Source organism: Canis lupus, chromosome 19 (assembly GCF_048164855.1).
Source record: "Canis lupus baileyi chromosome 19, mCanLup2.hap1, whole genome shotgun sequence".
NCBI classification, from domain to species: Eukaryota; Metazoa; Chordata; class Mammalia; order Carnivora; family Canidae; genus Canis; species Canis lupus.
In genome coordinates, this window is record NC_132856.1 from 51380050 (window position 1) to 51395621 (window position 15572).

The 15572-nt window shown below is 38.5% G+C and overlaps 1 protein-coding gene and 1 long non-coding RNA gene across 5 annotated transcripts in view; one reads left to right on the forward strand and one right to left on the reverse strand.

Moving 5' to 3' along the window:
* The window catches only part of LOC140610761 (uncharacterized), a 40688-nt gene that overhangs the window by 21509 nt on the left and 3607 nt on the right, over positions 1-15572 (forward strand). For 2 of the 3 annotated variants that reach the window (XM_072787162.1, XM_072787161.1), the window contains 3 exons: positions 14546-14670; positions 15029-15155; positions 15332-15392. In XM_072787162.1, the coding sequence (XP_072643263.1) occupies positions 14668-14670; positions 15029-15155; positions 15332-15392 (191 nt within the window). In that variant the 5' untranslated portion in view covers positions 14546-14667. The remainder of the gene's footprint in view (positions 1-14545; positions 14671-15028; positions 15156-15331; positions 15393-15572) is intronic. The other variant, XM_072787163.1, reaches the window with a different exon arrangement.
* LOC140610766 (uncharacterized) overlaps positions 11303-15572 on the reverse strand; it is a 37121-nt gene continuing 32851 nt past the window's right edge. For both annotated transcript variants that reach the window (XR_012012291.1, XR_012012292.1), the window contains exon 3: positions 11303-15225. This is a non-coding gene — a long non-coding RNA (uncharacterized lncRNA). The remainder of the gene's footprint in view (positions 15226-15572) is intronic.

Sequence of the window (15572 nt, forward strand, 5' to 3'; positions counted from 1 at the left end):
AGCCTAGTTTCCTTAGTAGTTTGCAGTTTTATTTCCTGTGTGAATGGGTAAGATTTTTTATTTCTTGGGCTTTGAAAATGTAACTTGACTGAGAAAAATGTGTGAGGCAAGAAAATGTTGAAAGCGGACAGAACTTTTATTCCTTTTAGGTAACAATCTCAAGCTGTGAGATGGGCATATGGAAATTAATAGGCACATCCTTTGTTTTTGTTTTTATTTTATTTTATTTTATTTTTTAATTTTTTTATTTATTTATGATAGGCACACAGTGAGAGAGAGAGAGAGGCAGAGACACAGGCAGAGGGAGAAGCAGGCTCCATGCACCGGAAGCCCGACGTGGGATTCGATCCCGGGTCTCCAGGATCGCGCCCTGGGCCAAAGGCAGGCGCCAAACCGCTGCGCCACCCAGGGATCCCTGTTTTTATTTTTTAATATAAAGATTTTTAAGAAATCTCTACACCCAACGTGGGACTCGAACTTATAACCCTGAGATCAGGAGTCACATGCTCTACTGACTGAACCAGCTGAGCACCACTCATTTTTATTTTATTTATTTATTTAAAGATTTTATTCATTCATGAGAGACAGAGAGAGAGGCAGAGACACAGGCAGAGGGAGAAGCAGGCTCCATGCAGGGAGACCGATGCGGGACTCCATCCCAGGGCTCCAGAACCATGCCCTGGGCGGAAGGCAGGCACTTAACCGCTGAGCCACCCAAGGATCCCCTCATTTTTATTTTTAGATCAGTTTTTGTATGTTCATGTCCCCAGAGAACTTTGACATTTAAAGGTCATACTATTTTTAAGGCAAATGAATTTCTATTTTAATTGATGTAAGAAAAACTACTTGAGTTTATGTAAATCTTTAAAATACCTAGTAGGTTTCCGGTTTTAAATGCAATCCCTTAATGGAAAGCTGCGTGCTATTCATCCCTGATAGTATCCCTAGTGTGAGATATAGTAGAAGGACAAACTATGATGTCCCTTGTTCTTTTAGAGATTTGAAATTTTTCATTTTTTATGGGTTGCAGTTTTATTCCTGTTAGTGCTTGAAGAATTAAATCTTAGAATGATTTCCTATGTAGAAAAGTTTAAATTAAAATTAAATTTAAAGTACCAAAAGTTAAAAATACTATTAAGTAGTAAAATATAGTGTATATAAGTTTATTTTCTTTGTCAAAAATCAGTTTACTACATTTGTGTGGGTCAATAGGAAAGCAGTTGACTTCTGCATCCTTCAACTTTGCTGTACTCCCAATAATTTTCAGAGCAATCTCTGAAATTGTTGGGGATACGATCAGATATTCTACATAGAAAACCATGTGCTATGTAACTCACAGGTTTATGTTTTGCTTCTCAATCTATATAACTTTTATTTCCTTTTGTTGCCTTACTGAATGAGCTAGGTCTTCCAGGACAATGAAGAATAGGAGTGATGAGAGACTTCTTACCTTGTTCTTTATAAGTGTGTGTTGGGTTTTATCAAATGTTTTTTCATTTTCACCACCTTTCATTCCTTCTGGTATTAGTAATCTGTCTTCCCTCTTTTCTCACTTAGCTTGACTAGACATTTACCAATTCCATTAATCATTTCAGAGAGCTAGCTTTTGGTTTTCTTGATAGTGTCTTTTAATTTCCTGTAATTTTAAATGTCTTTTGTAAATTTTACCATTTTATTTTTCTTATTTTTATTGAGATATAATTGGCATGTAACAGTAGTTTCAAGTGCAACATAATGGCTTGGTATTTGTATATATTGTGAAATATTTTCACAGTAAGTCTAGTTAACATCTTTCATTGCACATAGTTACAATTTCTTTACTGACCATAGAAATTTTAAGATCTACACTCTCAGCAACTTTCAAATATTCAGTAACAGTATTATGAACTCTACTCACCATGTTGTATCCTATGTACTTATGATTTATTTTGTAACTGAAAGTTTGTACTTTTGACCTCCCTTCACTCATTTTCCCCACCCTTCACCGCTGGCAACCACCATTTTGCTTTCTGTAGGAGTTTGTGCTTTTGTTCTTCTTATTTTTTGGATTTATTTATTTTAGAGAGAGCATGTGCACAGTGAAGGAGGGGCAGAGGGAGAGTCTCAAGCAGACTCTGCCTAAGCACGGAGCCTGATGTGGGTCTTGATCTCAGGACCCTGAGATTATTACTGGAGCTGAAACCAAGAGTGGGATGCTTAACTAACTGTGCCACCCAGATGCCCCTGTGTTTTTGTTTTTAGATTCCACATATAAGGGTGGCTCAGCGGTTTAGCGCCGCCTTTGGCCTGGGGCCTGATCCTGGATGGCCCGGGATTGAGTCCTACGTTGGGCTCCCTGCATGGAGCCTGCTTCTCCCTCTGTCTGTTTCTCTGCCTCTGTGTGTGTGTGTGTCTCTCATGAATAAATAAATACAATCTTTAAAAAGAAAGATTCCACATATAAGTAAGATCATACAATATTTGTCTTTCTCTCTGACTTACTCCACTTAGCATAACATTCTCAAAGTCTATTTATGTGTTAAGAATGGCAAGATTTAGGGCACCTGGGTGGCTTAGTTGGTTAAATGTCTGATTCTTGATTTTGGCTCAGGTTATGATCTCAGGGTCATGAGCTCAAACCCTGCATCAGGCTCCATTCTGGCCTTGGGCTGTTTAAGATTTTCTCTGTCAAAAAATGGGCAATAGGGATCCCTGGGTGGGCAGCTGTTTAGCGCCTGCCTTTGGCCCAGGGCGCAATCCTGGAGACCCGGGATTGAATCCCACGTCGGGCTCCCGGTGCATGGAGCCTGCTTCTCCCTCTGCCTATGTCTCTGCCTCTCTCTCTCTCTCTCTCTCTGTGACTATCATAAATAAATTTTAAAAAAGGGCAATATTTTATTCTTTTTTATGGCTGACTATTTCCATTAATATCAGTTTGTTCATTGGTGAATGCTTGCTTTCATATCTTGGCTATTGTAAATAATAATGCAGTGAATATAGGGGACATGTTTTTTTTTTTTTTTTTCCTGATAAATATCCCAAAGTGGTACTTTTGGAACACTTGGTCATTGTATTTCTAATTTTTTGAGGACTCTCCATACTGTTTCCATAGTGGCTGCACCAGTTTACATTCCCAATAACGGTGCATAAGGGTTCCCTGCACCACCAAAACTCATTTCTTATCTTTTTGGTACTAGCCATTCTGACAGGTGTGAGCTGATAGCTCATTGTTGTTCTGATTTGCATTTCCCTGATGATTACTGATATTGAGCACTTTTTCATATACCTGTTGGCCCATCTGTAAGTGTTCTGTGTATAAATGTCTATTTAGATTCGCTGTTCATTTTATTTAATTGGATTTTTTTTTTGGTGTTGAGTTTTAGGAGTTTTTTTATGTATTTTGGATGTAACCCCTTATCAGAGATAGGATTTGTGAATATTTTCTCCCATTGAATAGGCTGCCTTTTCATTTTATTGATGATTTCTTTTGGTGTGCAGAAGCTTTTTAGTTTGATATAGACCTACTTGTTGATTTTTGCTAGATCTAAAAAGCCATCTTCAAGATTGATGTCAAGGAGCTTACCACCTGATTTCTTCTAGGAATTTTATGGATTCGTGTCTTACACTCAAATCTTCAATCGATTTTGAATTGAGTTTTGTATATGGTATAAGAAAGTGGTCAGGTTTTCCCAGCACTATTTATTGAAGAGACTGTCCTTTCTCCCACTGTATATGTTTGTCTCCTTTGTTGTAAATTAATTGATCATGAAATGTGGGTTTATTTCTGGATTCTCTGTTCTGTTCCACTGATTTATATATTTTTATGTCAATTCCATACTGTTTTGATTACTATAACTTTGTAACATAGTTTGAAATAAAGTTCTGTGCCTCCAGATTTGTTCTTAAGATTGTTTTGGCTATTCAGGGTCTTTGTGGTTCCGTGCGGATTTTAGGATTGTTCTATTTCTGTAGAAATGCTATTGAAATTTTGATAGGGATTGCATTGAATCTGTAAATAGCTTTAGATAGTATGGATATTTTTACAATATTCTTTCAATCCATTGAGCATGAGATATATCTTCCCATTTATTAGTGTCATTATCATTTTTTTTAATGTCTTACAGTTCTCAGTATAGAGGTCTTTCATTTTTTAAAAAAAAGATTTTATTTATTCATGAGACACATAGAGAGGGCAGAAACACTGGCAGAGTGAGAGAAGTAAGCTCCCGCAGGGAGCCTAATGTGGGACTAGATCCCAGGACCCTGGGATCACGACCTGAGCCAAAGGTAAATGCTCAACCACTAAGCCACCCAAGCATCCCTGGATCTTTCACCTTTTTATTAAATTTATTCCTATTTTCTTTTTGATGCAATTGTAAGGGACTATTTTTAATAATTTTATTGTTTTTAATTTTAGTATAGTTAACATACCTTTAAAATTATTAAGTTTTTTAAGGTGGACTGTTTTCTTAATTTCTATTTCTGATAGTTTCTTATCAGTATAAAGAGACAATTTTTTAAAGATTTTATTTATTTATTCATAAGGGACACAGAGAGAGATAGAGGCAGATATACAGAGGGAGAAGCAGACTCCATGCAGGGAGCCTGACGTGGGACTCGATCCTGGGTCTCCAGAATCAGGCCCTGGGCTGAAGGCGGTGCTAAACCGCTGAGCCACCCGGGTTGCCCGAGACAATCGATTTTTGTATATTGATTTTGTATCCTGCAACTTTGCAACTTTATTGAATTAGTACAAACAGTTTGTGTTGGAGTCTTTAGAGTTTTCTATATACAGCCAGCCTCCAGCTTATCTATGGTTTGACTCAAGATTTTCTTTTTACTTTTTTTTTTAAAGATTTTATTTATTCATGAGAGACACAGAAAGAGAGAGGCAGAGACACAGGCAAAGGGAGAAGCAGGCTACATGCAGGGAGCCCAACGTGGGACTCGATCCCAGGTCTCCAGGATCACGCTCCGGGCTGAAGGCAGCACTAAACTGTTGAGTCACCCGGGCTGCCCTTTGTTTTACTTTTTGATGGTGTAAATGATTGTTACAGTTACAGCCTTTTGGTCTCAGTGCAACTGTTCTGTTTTTTACTTTCAGTATGGTATTCAATAAACTACATGAGATATTCAACACTTTGTTAAAAAATAGGGTTTGTGGGGTGCCTGGGTAGCTCAGTTGGTTAAGCATCCAACTCTTGATTGCAGAGCTATGGGACTGAGCCCTGTGTAGGACTCCTCGCTCAGCAGGGAGTCTGCTGGAGATCCCCTCCCCCGTCCCCCTGAAAAAATAAATCCTTTTTTTTTTTTTTAAAGACTTTAATAAAAAACAGGCTTGGTGTTAGATTATATCTAACTGGAGGCTAGTGTAAGTTCTAATAATGATTAGGATAGGTTAGGCTAAGCTTGGATGTTTAGTAAATTAGGTGTATTAAATACATTTTCAATTTAGAGATTTTTCCAATTTATGATACATCAGTACATAAAACAATCTAAGTTGAAGAAGATCTGTAGAATATGTCATCTACAAATAGACCATTTTATCTCATTTTTTTCTAATCTGGGTGCCATTTTTCTTTTTCTTGCTGAATTGCCCTGGCTAGAACATCCAATTCTATGTATTGGGCATCCTTCCCTTATTCCTGATCTTAGTGGAAAAACTTTCAGCTTTTCAGCATGGTGTATGAGGTTATCTGTGGGATTGTCATATATGGCTTTTATTATGTTGAGGTACTTTCCCTGTATACCCACTTTGTTGGAGAGTTTTTGTCATAAATGGATGTTGAATTTTACCGCCTTTTCTGCATCTATTGAGATGATCATGATTTTTAATCTTCATTTTGTTAATATGGTTTATCACATTGATTTGTAGACGCTAAACCCTACTTGCATCGTGGAATAAATCCCACTTGTTCGTACATAGTATGTTATCTTTTTATTTTATTTATTTATTCATTCATTCATTCATTCAAGACACAGAGAGAGAGAGAGCCAGAGACACAGGCAGAGGGAGAAGTTGGCTCCACGCGGGAGCCGGACATGGGACTCAATCCCCTGTCCCCAGGATCACACCCTGGGCTGAAGGTGGCGCTAACCCGCTGAGCCACCCGGGCTGCCCTGTGTGTGATCTTTTTAGTGTGTTGTTTGCTAGTACTTTGTTGAGGACTTTTCTATTTTATGTTCATCTGGGATGTTGGCCTGTAATGTTCTTATGGTATCCTTGTTTGGTTTTGGTATTCGGGTAACTGGCCTCAAAATTAGTTTGGAAGTGTTCCCTCCTGTTTTTTATGGAGTTTGAGAAGGATTTGGTGTTTTTCTTTGAATGTTTGGTAGAGTTTACCAGTGAAGCCACTGGTCCTGGATTTTTCTTTGTCGGGAAGTTTTTGATTTACTGGTTGATTCTTTACTAAAAATCAGTCTGTTCAGATTTTTGGCTTCTTCATAATTGTCTTGATATGTTTTTTTGTTTCTAAGGGCTTAATCTAGGTCTTCTAGGTTGTCCAATTTTTTGGTGTATAATTGTTCATAATGTCTTATGACCATTGGTATTTTGTGGTACGAGTTGTAATGTCTCTTCCTTCATTTCTTGTTTTTTTCTTTTTTCTTTTTTAAGGTTGTTTCATGAGAGATACAGAGAGGCAGAGATACAGGCATAGGGAGAAGCAGGATCCCTGCAGGGAGCCCAATGTGGGACTTGATCCCAGACCATGCCCTGAGCCAAAGGCAGATCCTCAACCACTGAGCCACCCACGCATCCCTTCATTTCTGATATTATAGATTTGAGTCCTTTTTTTCTTGGTGACTCCAGCTAAAAGTCTATCCATTTTATTTACCTTTTTTCTTAGAAGATTTTATTTGACAGAAGAGAGCATGTGTGAGCACAAGCAGGGGGAGCAGCAGAGGGAGAGGGAGAGGCAGACTCTACTTAGTGGGAATTCCAACAAAGGGCTCAACCACAGGACTCTGGGATCAGGACCTGAGCTGAAGGTAGATGCTTAACTGACTGAACCACCCAGCATCCCCTCCATTTTGTTTATCTTATTAAAAAAAAATAACACACTCAATTTCACCGTTTTTTTCTTCTATTGTCTTTTTTAATTTGTATTTTGTTTATTTTCACTATGATCTTTATTTTTCTCCTTCTTATAACTTTGGATTTCACTTTTTTTCTAGTTCCTTGAGGTATAAGTTGGGTTTATTTGAGATCTTTCTTAATGTAAGCATTTATTGCTATGAACGTCCTTCTTGGAACTATTTTTGTTGCATCTCATAAGTTTTGGGGTATAGTAATAACCGTTTTAATTTTTGTCAAGGTTTTTAAAAAAATTATTTTTTTAGTTCTCAACTGATTTCTTTCATCTATTGGTTGTTTAGTAGCAGGTTGTTTAATCTGTATGTATTTGTGAATTGTCCAGTTTTTCTCCTTGCAGTTGATTTCTAGGCCTACCATTGTGGTTGGGAAAGATGCTTAATAGGGCTTTAATCTTAAGTTTATTAAGATTTGTGGCCTAACATATCTGTTTGGAGGATGTTCTATTGCACTTAAGAATGTGTATTCTGTTCCTTTTAGATGGACTGTTACGGCCTTCTGGTTTAATATGTCATTTAAGCTCAATGTTTCCTTACTGATTTTCTGTCTGGATGATATATCCATTGATGAAAGTAGGCTATTAAAGCCCCCCTCCCCCCACTATTGTATTGCTGTTTCTCTCTTTAGGTCTGTTAATATTTGCTTTATATATTTAGGTCCTCCTATTTTGAGTGTATAAATATTCACAAATATATCCTCTTAATGGGATTCACCCCTTTATCATTATATAATGACTTCCTTTGTCTCATTACAGTTTTTGTCTTAAAGCCTGTTTTATCTCATAAAACATCTAGTTTTAGTTTTCATTTGCATGGAATAATTTTTCCCATCCTGTTACTTTCAGTCTGTATGTCACTTTCAATTTATCCTTTCCACCTGAGGTCTTTTGTTTGTGTTTTAAAGATTTTATTTATTCATGAGAGACACAGAGAGAGGCAGAGACACAGGCAGAGGGAGAAGCAGGCTCCATGCAGGAACCCGATGTGGGACTTGATCCCGGGACTCCAGGATCACGCCCTGGGCCGAAGGCAGGTGCCAAACCACTGAGCCACCCACTGATTCCTGCAGTATAGATTTTTATTTTATTTTATTTTTTATTTTTTAAAATGTCTCATTAAATTTTTTAATGTTTTTAAATGTTTTAATGTTTTTTAATGTTTTTAAATGTTTTTAAATTTTTTAAAAATTTATTTATGATAGTCACACACACACACACACACAGAGAGAGAGAGAGAGAGGCAGAGACACAGGCAGAGGGAGAAGCAAGCTCCATGCACTGGGAGCCCGACGTGGGATTTGATCCCCGGTCTCCAGGATCGCGCCCTGGGCCAAAGGCAGGCACCAAACCGCTGTGCCACCCAGGGATCCCCTGCAGTATAGATTTTTAAAAGTCTATTCAGCCACCCTGTGCCTTTTGATTGGAGAATTTAGTCCATTAATATTTTAAAGTAATTATTGATAGGTATGTACTAATAGCCATTGTTTTCACTGTTTTCTGGCTGTTTTGTGATTTGTTCTGTCTCTTTTGTAATTTTATGATTTTCTAGAGGAATATATTTAGATTCCTTTATCTTTTGTGTATCTACTATAGATCTTTGTTATAAGCTATTTTAGTAACCTCATGGTAATCACATCTATTTTAATTTGATAACAATGTAAGTTTGAGTGCATTGTAAAACTATACTTTTTTATTCCTCCCCATGTTTTATGTTTTTGATATCACAGTTTACATCTTTGTGTCTCAATTATTAACAAGTTAGTTATTTTCATACCTTTGTCTTTTTTTTTTAAGATTTCATTTATTCATGAGGGGGCGGGCAGAGACACAGGCAGAGGGAGAAGCAGACTCCACCCAAGGAGACCGATGTGGGACTCAATCCTGGGACTGTGGGATCATGCCCTGACCCAAAGGCAGACACTAAACCGCTGAGCCACCCAGGCATCCCATACTTTTGTCGTTTAACCTCAATTTTCACATGATTAACCCACCACCTTTACATTAGTCTGAATTTTACTATATATTTACCTTTGTCAGTGTAATTTGTACTTTCGTATTTTCCTGTTATTAATTAGCTCCTTTCATTTCAACTTAAAGAAGTCCCTTTAGGGGATCCCTGGGTGGCTCAGTGGTTTAGCACCTCTCTTGGGCTCAGAGCATGATCCTGGAGTCCCAGGATCGAGTGCTGCATCGGGCTCCCTACATGGAGCCTGCTTCTCCCTCTGCCTGTCTCTCTCTCTCTCTCTCTCTCTCTCTCTCTCTCTCTCTCTCGTCTCTCATGAATAAACAAGTAAAATCTTTTTAAAAATCCCTTTTGGATGGTTTGCAAGGCCAGTCTGCTGTTGATCAACTCCCTTTAGTTTTTGCTTCATTAGAAAACTCTTTCTCCAATTCGGAAGGACAGCTTTACTGAGTTGAGTTTTCTTGGTTAGCAGGTTTGTTTGTTTGTTTGTTTTTTCCAACACTGGATATATCACATCACTGCCTTCTAGCCTGCAAAGTTTTTGCTGAAAACTCTGATGATCTTATGGGAGTTCCTTTGTAAGTAACAAGTTTTGTTGTTGTTTTTCTCTTGTTGGTTTTAGCAAGAGAGCAAGCCTGTCCTTATCTCTAGCTTTTGATGCTAATTATGTTTCTTTGTGTGAGTTTCGTTGGGTTCATTGTATTTGGAACTCTCTGGGATTCCTGGATCTTGATGTCTGTTTCCTTCTCCAGGTTAGGGAAGTTTTCTGCCATTATTAAAGTTAAGTTTTCTGTTCCTTTTTCTCCTCTTTGGGAGTCCTATAATGCAGGTGTTGGTCAGTTTGATGTAGTCTCATAAGTCCCTTAAGCTATTGTCGTCACTCTTCTTTTTTTCTTTTTACTGTTCTGATTGGGTAAGACTATGTTATCTCTAACAGATTCATGGAAGGCCAAAACAAGCCTCCCCCCATTCCAGCCTTGGTGGGCATTCCTAATGTGTGTCTGTTAATCTATAAGGGGCCAGGAACATGTAGCCCCAAGAGAAGTCATTGACCAAACATGAACAAGATGGAGGGGCAAAGGTGGAGCTAGTATTGTCAGCACTCCTACACTACTGTCTTTCCCAGTCTCTAGAGAGGATGTAGTTTGGGCCCCAGGAGTGTTTTTAATTAGAAGCTTGCCCCTCAGATCACAGCTATGAAGATAAACTAACAGGCCTCTTTTGCAGAGACTGAGTGCTTCAGTCTGTTGTCTCTCTGTGCCCTGGAAATATAAGCCAGTTAAGAACTCTTCTTCCATTTGTTAAGTCTTGTGGGATCCATCAGCGTAAGCCCCACTGACCACCACAGCCAGGCAATCTAGAGGTGTTTCTTGGACAGCAAAATTTTCTATAAAAATCAAGTGTCAGGCAAGAGCACAAGCTCCTGGGAGATACTGGAGAGCTGGAGAGAGGAGGCAGAGGGAGAGCACAAAAATTGTACCTGCTCACCTGTTTTTGGAAAACATTTCAATAAGTCCTTACACATATGTTAAATTAGATGCCTGCATGTAAGATTAGCAGGCCATGTCTTTTTTTAAGAAGTGGGGGAGGGGCAGAGGAAGAGGGAGAACGAGAATCATAAGCAGGCTCCACACCCACCAGGGAGCCCAGTGCAGGACTCTTATTAATCTCATGACCTGAGCTGAAATAAAGAGGTCCTTAACCAATTGAGCCATCCTGGCACCCCTCAAGCAAGACTCTTCTACAGAAAGCCTGGGTGCTTTTCAGTCAGTGGCCTCTATGCTGGGTCTTGGGTTGAGTGTGTCTGCACATGTGAACCTTTTAAGAACTGTTTCAGTTTGCTATAGCCTTCTTAGTCCTGTGGATGCAGGCTCCATGGGCTTTCAAAGGTAGATATTTAGGGGTCCATCTCAAGTTCAGGTCTTAAAAGTTGGGAGTACCAGATATGGGGTTCAGAACCTTCACTCCTCAGGGAGAAGCTTGGGATTTTGAGTTCCATCTTGATTGTGACTTGCTGTACCTGGGGTGGGGTTTATGGCAGGATTGTGTCGCAGCCTCTCCTACCTCTTTTTTTTTTTAATTTTTTTATTTATTCATGATAGGCACACAGTGAGAGAGAGAGAGGCAGAGACACAGGCAGAGGGAGAAGCAGGCTCCATGCACTGGGAGCCTGACGTGGGATTCGATCCCGGATCTCCAGGATCGCGCCCTGGGCCAAAGGCAGGCGCCAAACCGCTGCGCCACCCAGGGATCCCTCTCCTACCTGTTTTATGTGAGTTGTTTCCTCATTCATCCAGTGTGTCAGAGTTGCTTAGTTTGGGGGGTTTGGTTTTTCCCAAGGAAATTATTCCAAATGTAGATGTTCATTCAGCGTGTCTGTGAGAGAAAGTAAGTTCAGGATGCTTCTGTGTCACCATCTTGAACAGGAATATTTCATTCTGCTTGAGGTTTAATTTGTTGTTCTTTATAGTTTCTCTGGTAGTTGCTTAAATTATTGACCGTAGATTTTTTTTCCCTTTTGTTTATTCAGTGGTATAAATTTCCTTCTAGGCTCCTACAATTGCTATACTAGACAACTTTAGATAAATTCTATTTTCATATCGTTCAAAATAATAAGACATTTTGATCTCAATATTTAGAAGTTTTTTAAAACTTAAAAAAATGTTATTTATTCATGAGACACACAGAGGAGAAACAGACAGACAGACAGGCAGAGGAAGAAGCAAGCTCCATCAGGGAGCCCAATGTGAGACTTGATCCCGGGACTCCAGGATCACGCCCTGGGCTGAAGGCAGTGCTAAACCGAAGGCAGTGAGCCCCCTGGGCTGCCCTAGAAGTTTTTAATCTCCATGTCTTTGGTGATTTTCCAACTACTTTCCTGATACTGATTTCCAGATTAATGCTGCTGTCTTCTGAGAACATAGTTTTGTAGGATTTCTGTTGCTTCAAAGTTAAGGTGTTTTATATCCCAAGAGGTAGTTTGTCTTGGTGAATGTTACCTGTGAACTGGAGAAGAATGTGTATTTGCTGCTAATGACATAGTCCATGGATTTCAATTAAAGTTGTTCATTGGTGCTATTCAGTGTAATTGTATCCTTCCTGATCTTCTGGCTGCTGGAACTCTTATGTTACTGATATGGGGGTGTTGATGCATCCAACTTTATGAGTTTTTGCCTAAGATATCTTGCTACTCTTGTTATTTAATGCACATACACAGAAAGAATTGTATATTTTCTTGGAGATTTGACCCCTTTATCATTACGTGATTCCTTCTTTATCTGAAATTTCCTTGCTTTGAAATAGGCTGTGTCCGACCTTAATATGCTCTGCCAGCTTTCTTTTGATTATTGTTGGCATGGTATATCTTTCTCCATCCTTCGATGTTTGTGTCTTTATATTTTCTTCTTTTTTAATATGCTATTATAGTGTCTTTCAGTGTTAAGGTTTGGATCATTGATGTTTAAGGTGGTTATTGATAATGTTGATTAGCATCTTTCATTTTACTCTTTCTCTGTTGTCCTTGTTTCTGTGTCTTTCACCATTTTTCTGCAGCCTTTGGCTTTAATTGAACATTTTAGGTCTTCTTACCATATCGATTATAGTTATTTGAGTTTGTTTTCTTGAGTTTACTTAATGTCACAGTATTCCTCACTTCTCCGTGTCCTTTGTAACATTGTCATTCGTTTATCCAAAAGTTATCACTGAATACAAAAGTGATACTTGTCAGATTTGTTGGTAAAAGAAAAGGTATTTTACCTACAGTAATTTTTCCTAATGCTTTACCTTTCTTTTTTACCTCCTGATGAATTTCTTTTCAGGTTTCTTGCACAATAGATGTACTCATGTCAAATGCCTCAATTTTTGTCTCAAAGTCTGTATTTCTCCCTCATTTTTGAAGAATAATTTTAACAGAATTGCAGGATGGTGGTTTTTTTTTACTTTCAGCACTTTCACTCGTTTCTTCTTGCTGAAATGGTTTCAGAAAGAAGTCCATTTAATTCTTACTTTGTTTCCATGTAACTTAGGTTTGTTTTTCCCCTTTTGGCTTCTCTAGCTATATTCTCTTTGTCATTGATTTTTCTCCAGCTTGAATAGGATGTGCTTGAATATGCATTTTTGGTTTGGGTTGTTTTTTTTTTTTTTTCTTTCATGTTTTGTGTTCTTTTAGCTTCCCGGATCTGCAGTTTGCTATTTTGAATGGTAGGAAGATGGAGTCATTATTGCTTCACTTACTTTTTCTGTTCTTTTCTGCCTTTCTTTTCCATCAGTTATTCCCATTGTCATTATCCCAAAGTTCTTGGATATTGTGTTTTTTTTTCTGTTTGCTTAGCCCCAGTGAAACAGATTCTTCTGAAGACAGGCCTTGTTAAGAATAGAATATTCTGGGCATATTTCAGTTTAGCTTCTTTTCTGTCTCCAATTTGAAGACCGTGGTTTGCCCTCTTTCCTCAGTTCTCTGATGGATCTAAGAAGAGTTGTTCATTTTAAGTTTATTTTTTTATTTTTTGTTTTTTGCTTTTTCCTTGCAAGGGAGTGACTGCTTCAAATGTTTAACTGCTTATAGCTTTGAAGCTCATCCCTCCTCCCTCCTTCTGTGGTCCAGTTCTATCCAAGGCAGTAAAAAAGCCTAGTGCTTACTACTTTGGCGGTGGCAAGAGATTCCATTCACACAAGCTCCTGTCCTTGTGTATGAACCTCTAGTCCACCCACAGCCTCAGTTAAAAAGTCCACGTGTTTTCCCCTGTTCTCTCAAGCCATTTCATGCCTGCTTGAGAGGCCTGCCTTCCTCCCTAGAGACCTCAATTAGAAAATAAACTCTATTATACCCTGTTGGCAGTATGTGGTGTCATCAACTTAGGGATTCCTATATTTGGGTGTAGCTGTTGTGCTTCTCTGCACCACATCAGAGCTCATAAAGGAGAGAAAATGAGAGGGCTCCCTCTAGAGTGGCTGGTCAGGAAACTTCCTCCTGAAATTGGAGAATGAAGATTTTATGTTCATTTGGAGGAAAGCACTGCTGAATCCTTTACAGATTTAATAATCACAAACAGATTCATTATCAGACCATTGTAGATACCAGTGAACTCCCTCACAACCTGCAGTTCTTAATGTTTTCATCAAGGTTAGAATGGCCAGGGTACGCTGTTAGAGTTTGATCAAAAAGCTCTTCTAACACCTTTGCATCTCTGTGTGTGTGCTAAAAAGTGAGAAGCAACCCTGAGGCTCATCATGAGTATAGAGTTTTTGTGGAGATTTAAATTGTGCCTTTTTAGCAGCATGTCCTATCATGCTAAATTGTCTGAGCCCTAGCTTCTGAATAACTTCCTCGCTCCATGAAATGGGACAGAGAGAGAGAGAATGGAAAAACTGATAAATATCACACAAGTTAAAAGTACTACTTCTTCATGAGAATATTTTCCTTTATCTAGTTACATCAGGCTACCTCTAATGGCCTGGAGCACTTCAGGCTGGTATAGCAAGCTGATCCTTATTACAAGTTGCATTTCCACAGGCCTCCTGGACTCTCATGTTTGGTGATGGGACTAGAAGAAAAAGCTTCCAGTTCTTCACTGTGTTTTATTCATTAAAACCTCATGCAGATTTGACCCCGTACATCATGGAGTGCTGAGTTAAATGGTAGGTAAGAAGGAAGGAGATGAGAGCATTTTTCTCAAAAGGAATTGGTGTGCTTAAAATAATACTTTTCATTTGTATAGCATTTCTCTCATTTTTCCAAGGTGCTCTAGGCCCTGTTATTAGAGAACAGTAACGTTTAAAGTGATCCCATAAAGATGAATAAATAATTTGCATGTGTTCATGATGCTGTTAAATTTATGAGGAAGTATGAACAGAGTAAGTTTCTCATGACCAAGACATAAAATAAATGTGTGGGTACCACAGAATCATATATAACCTTCCTATAAATTGAGTATAGATCCCCAGTGCTGTCAGACTCATCATACATGCTACTATAAACATATTTGGGATGTTTTAGGACTCAGTAACCTTTGAGGATGTAGCTGTGAGCTTCACCCTGGAAGAGTGGGCTTTACTGGATTCTTCACAAAAGAAACTCTACAGAGATGTGATGCGGGAAACCTTCAGAAACCTTTCCTCAATAGGTAAAGATGATGACATTCGTTCTTAACTTTGGCAATTAGAGTACAAGTATTTCTTCCCATTGATCTTGTTCTGTGGAAAAAGAGTACATTAGTAAGCTAATCTCATCATAGACCTAAAATCTACTAATTTTTCTGTGATGTCTGATTACTTGGAATTATTTTTCTCTGTATTTTAGGGAAAAAATGGAAAGACCATGACACTGAAGATAGGGACAATAACCAGGAGAGAAAACTAAGGTGAGTCACACAATAGATAGGATGCTCATGTCGGATACTGCTATATTATAGATTTTTAAAAACCAAATTATTCAAATTTATCCTTACATTTTTTTGGTCTTGAAAGTATTTACTAAATGTGACATAAGGTGGGCAGCCCAGGTGGCTCAGTGGTTTAGTGCTGCCTTCGGCCCAGGGCCT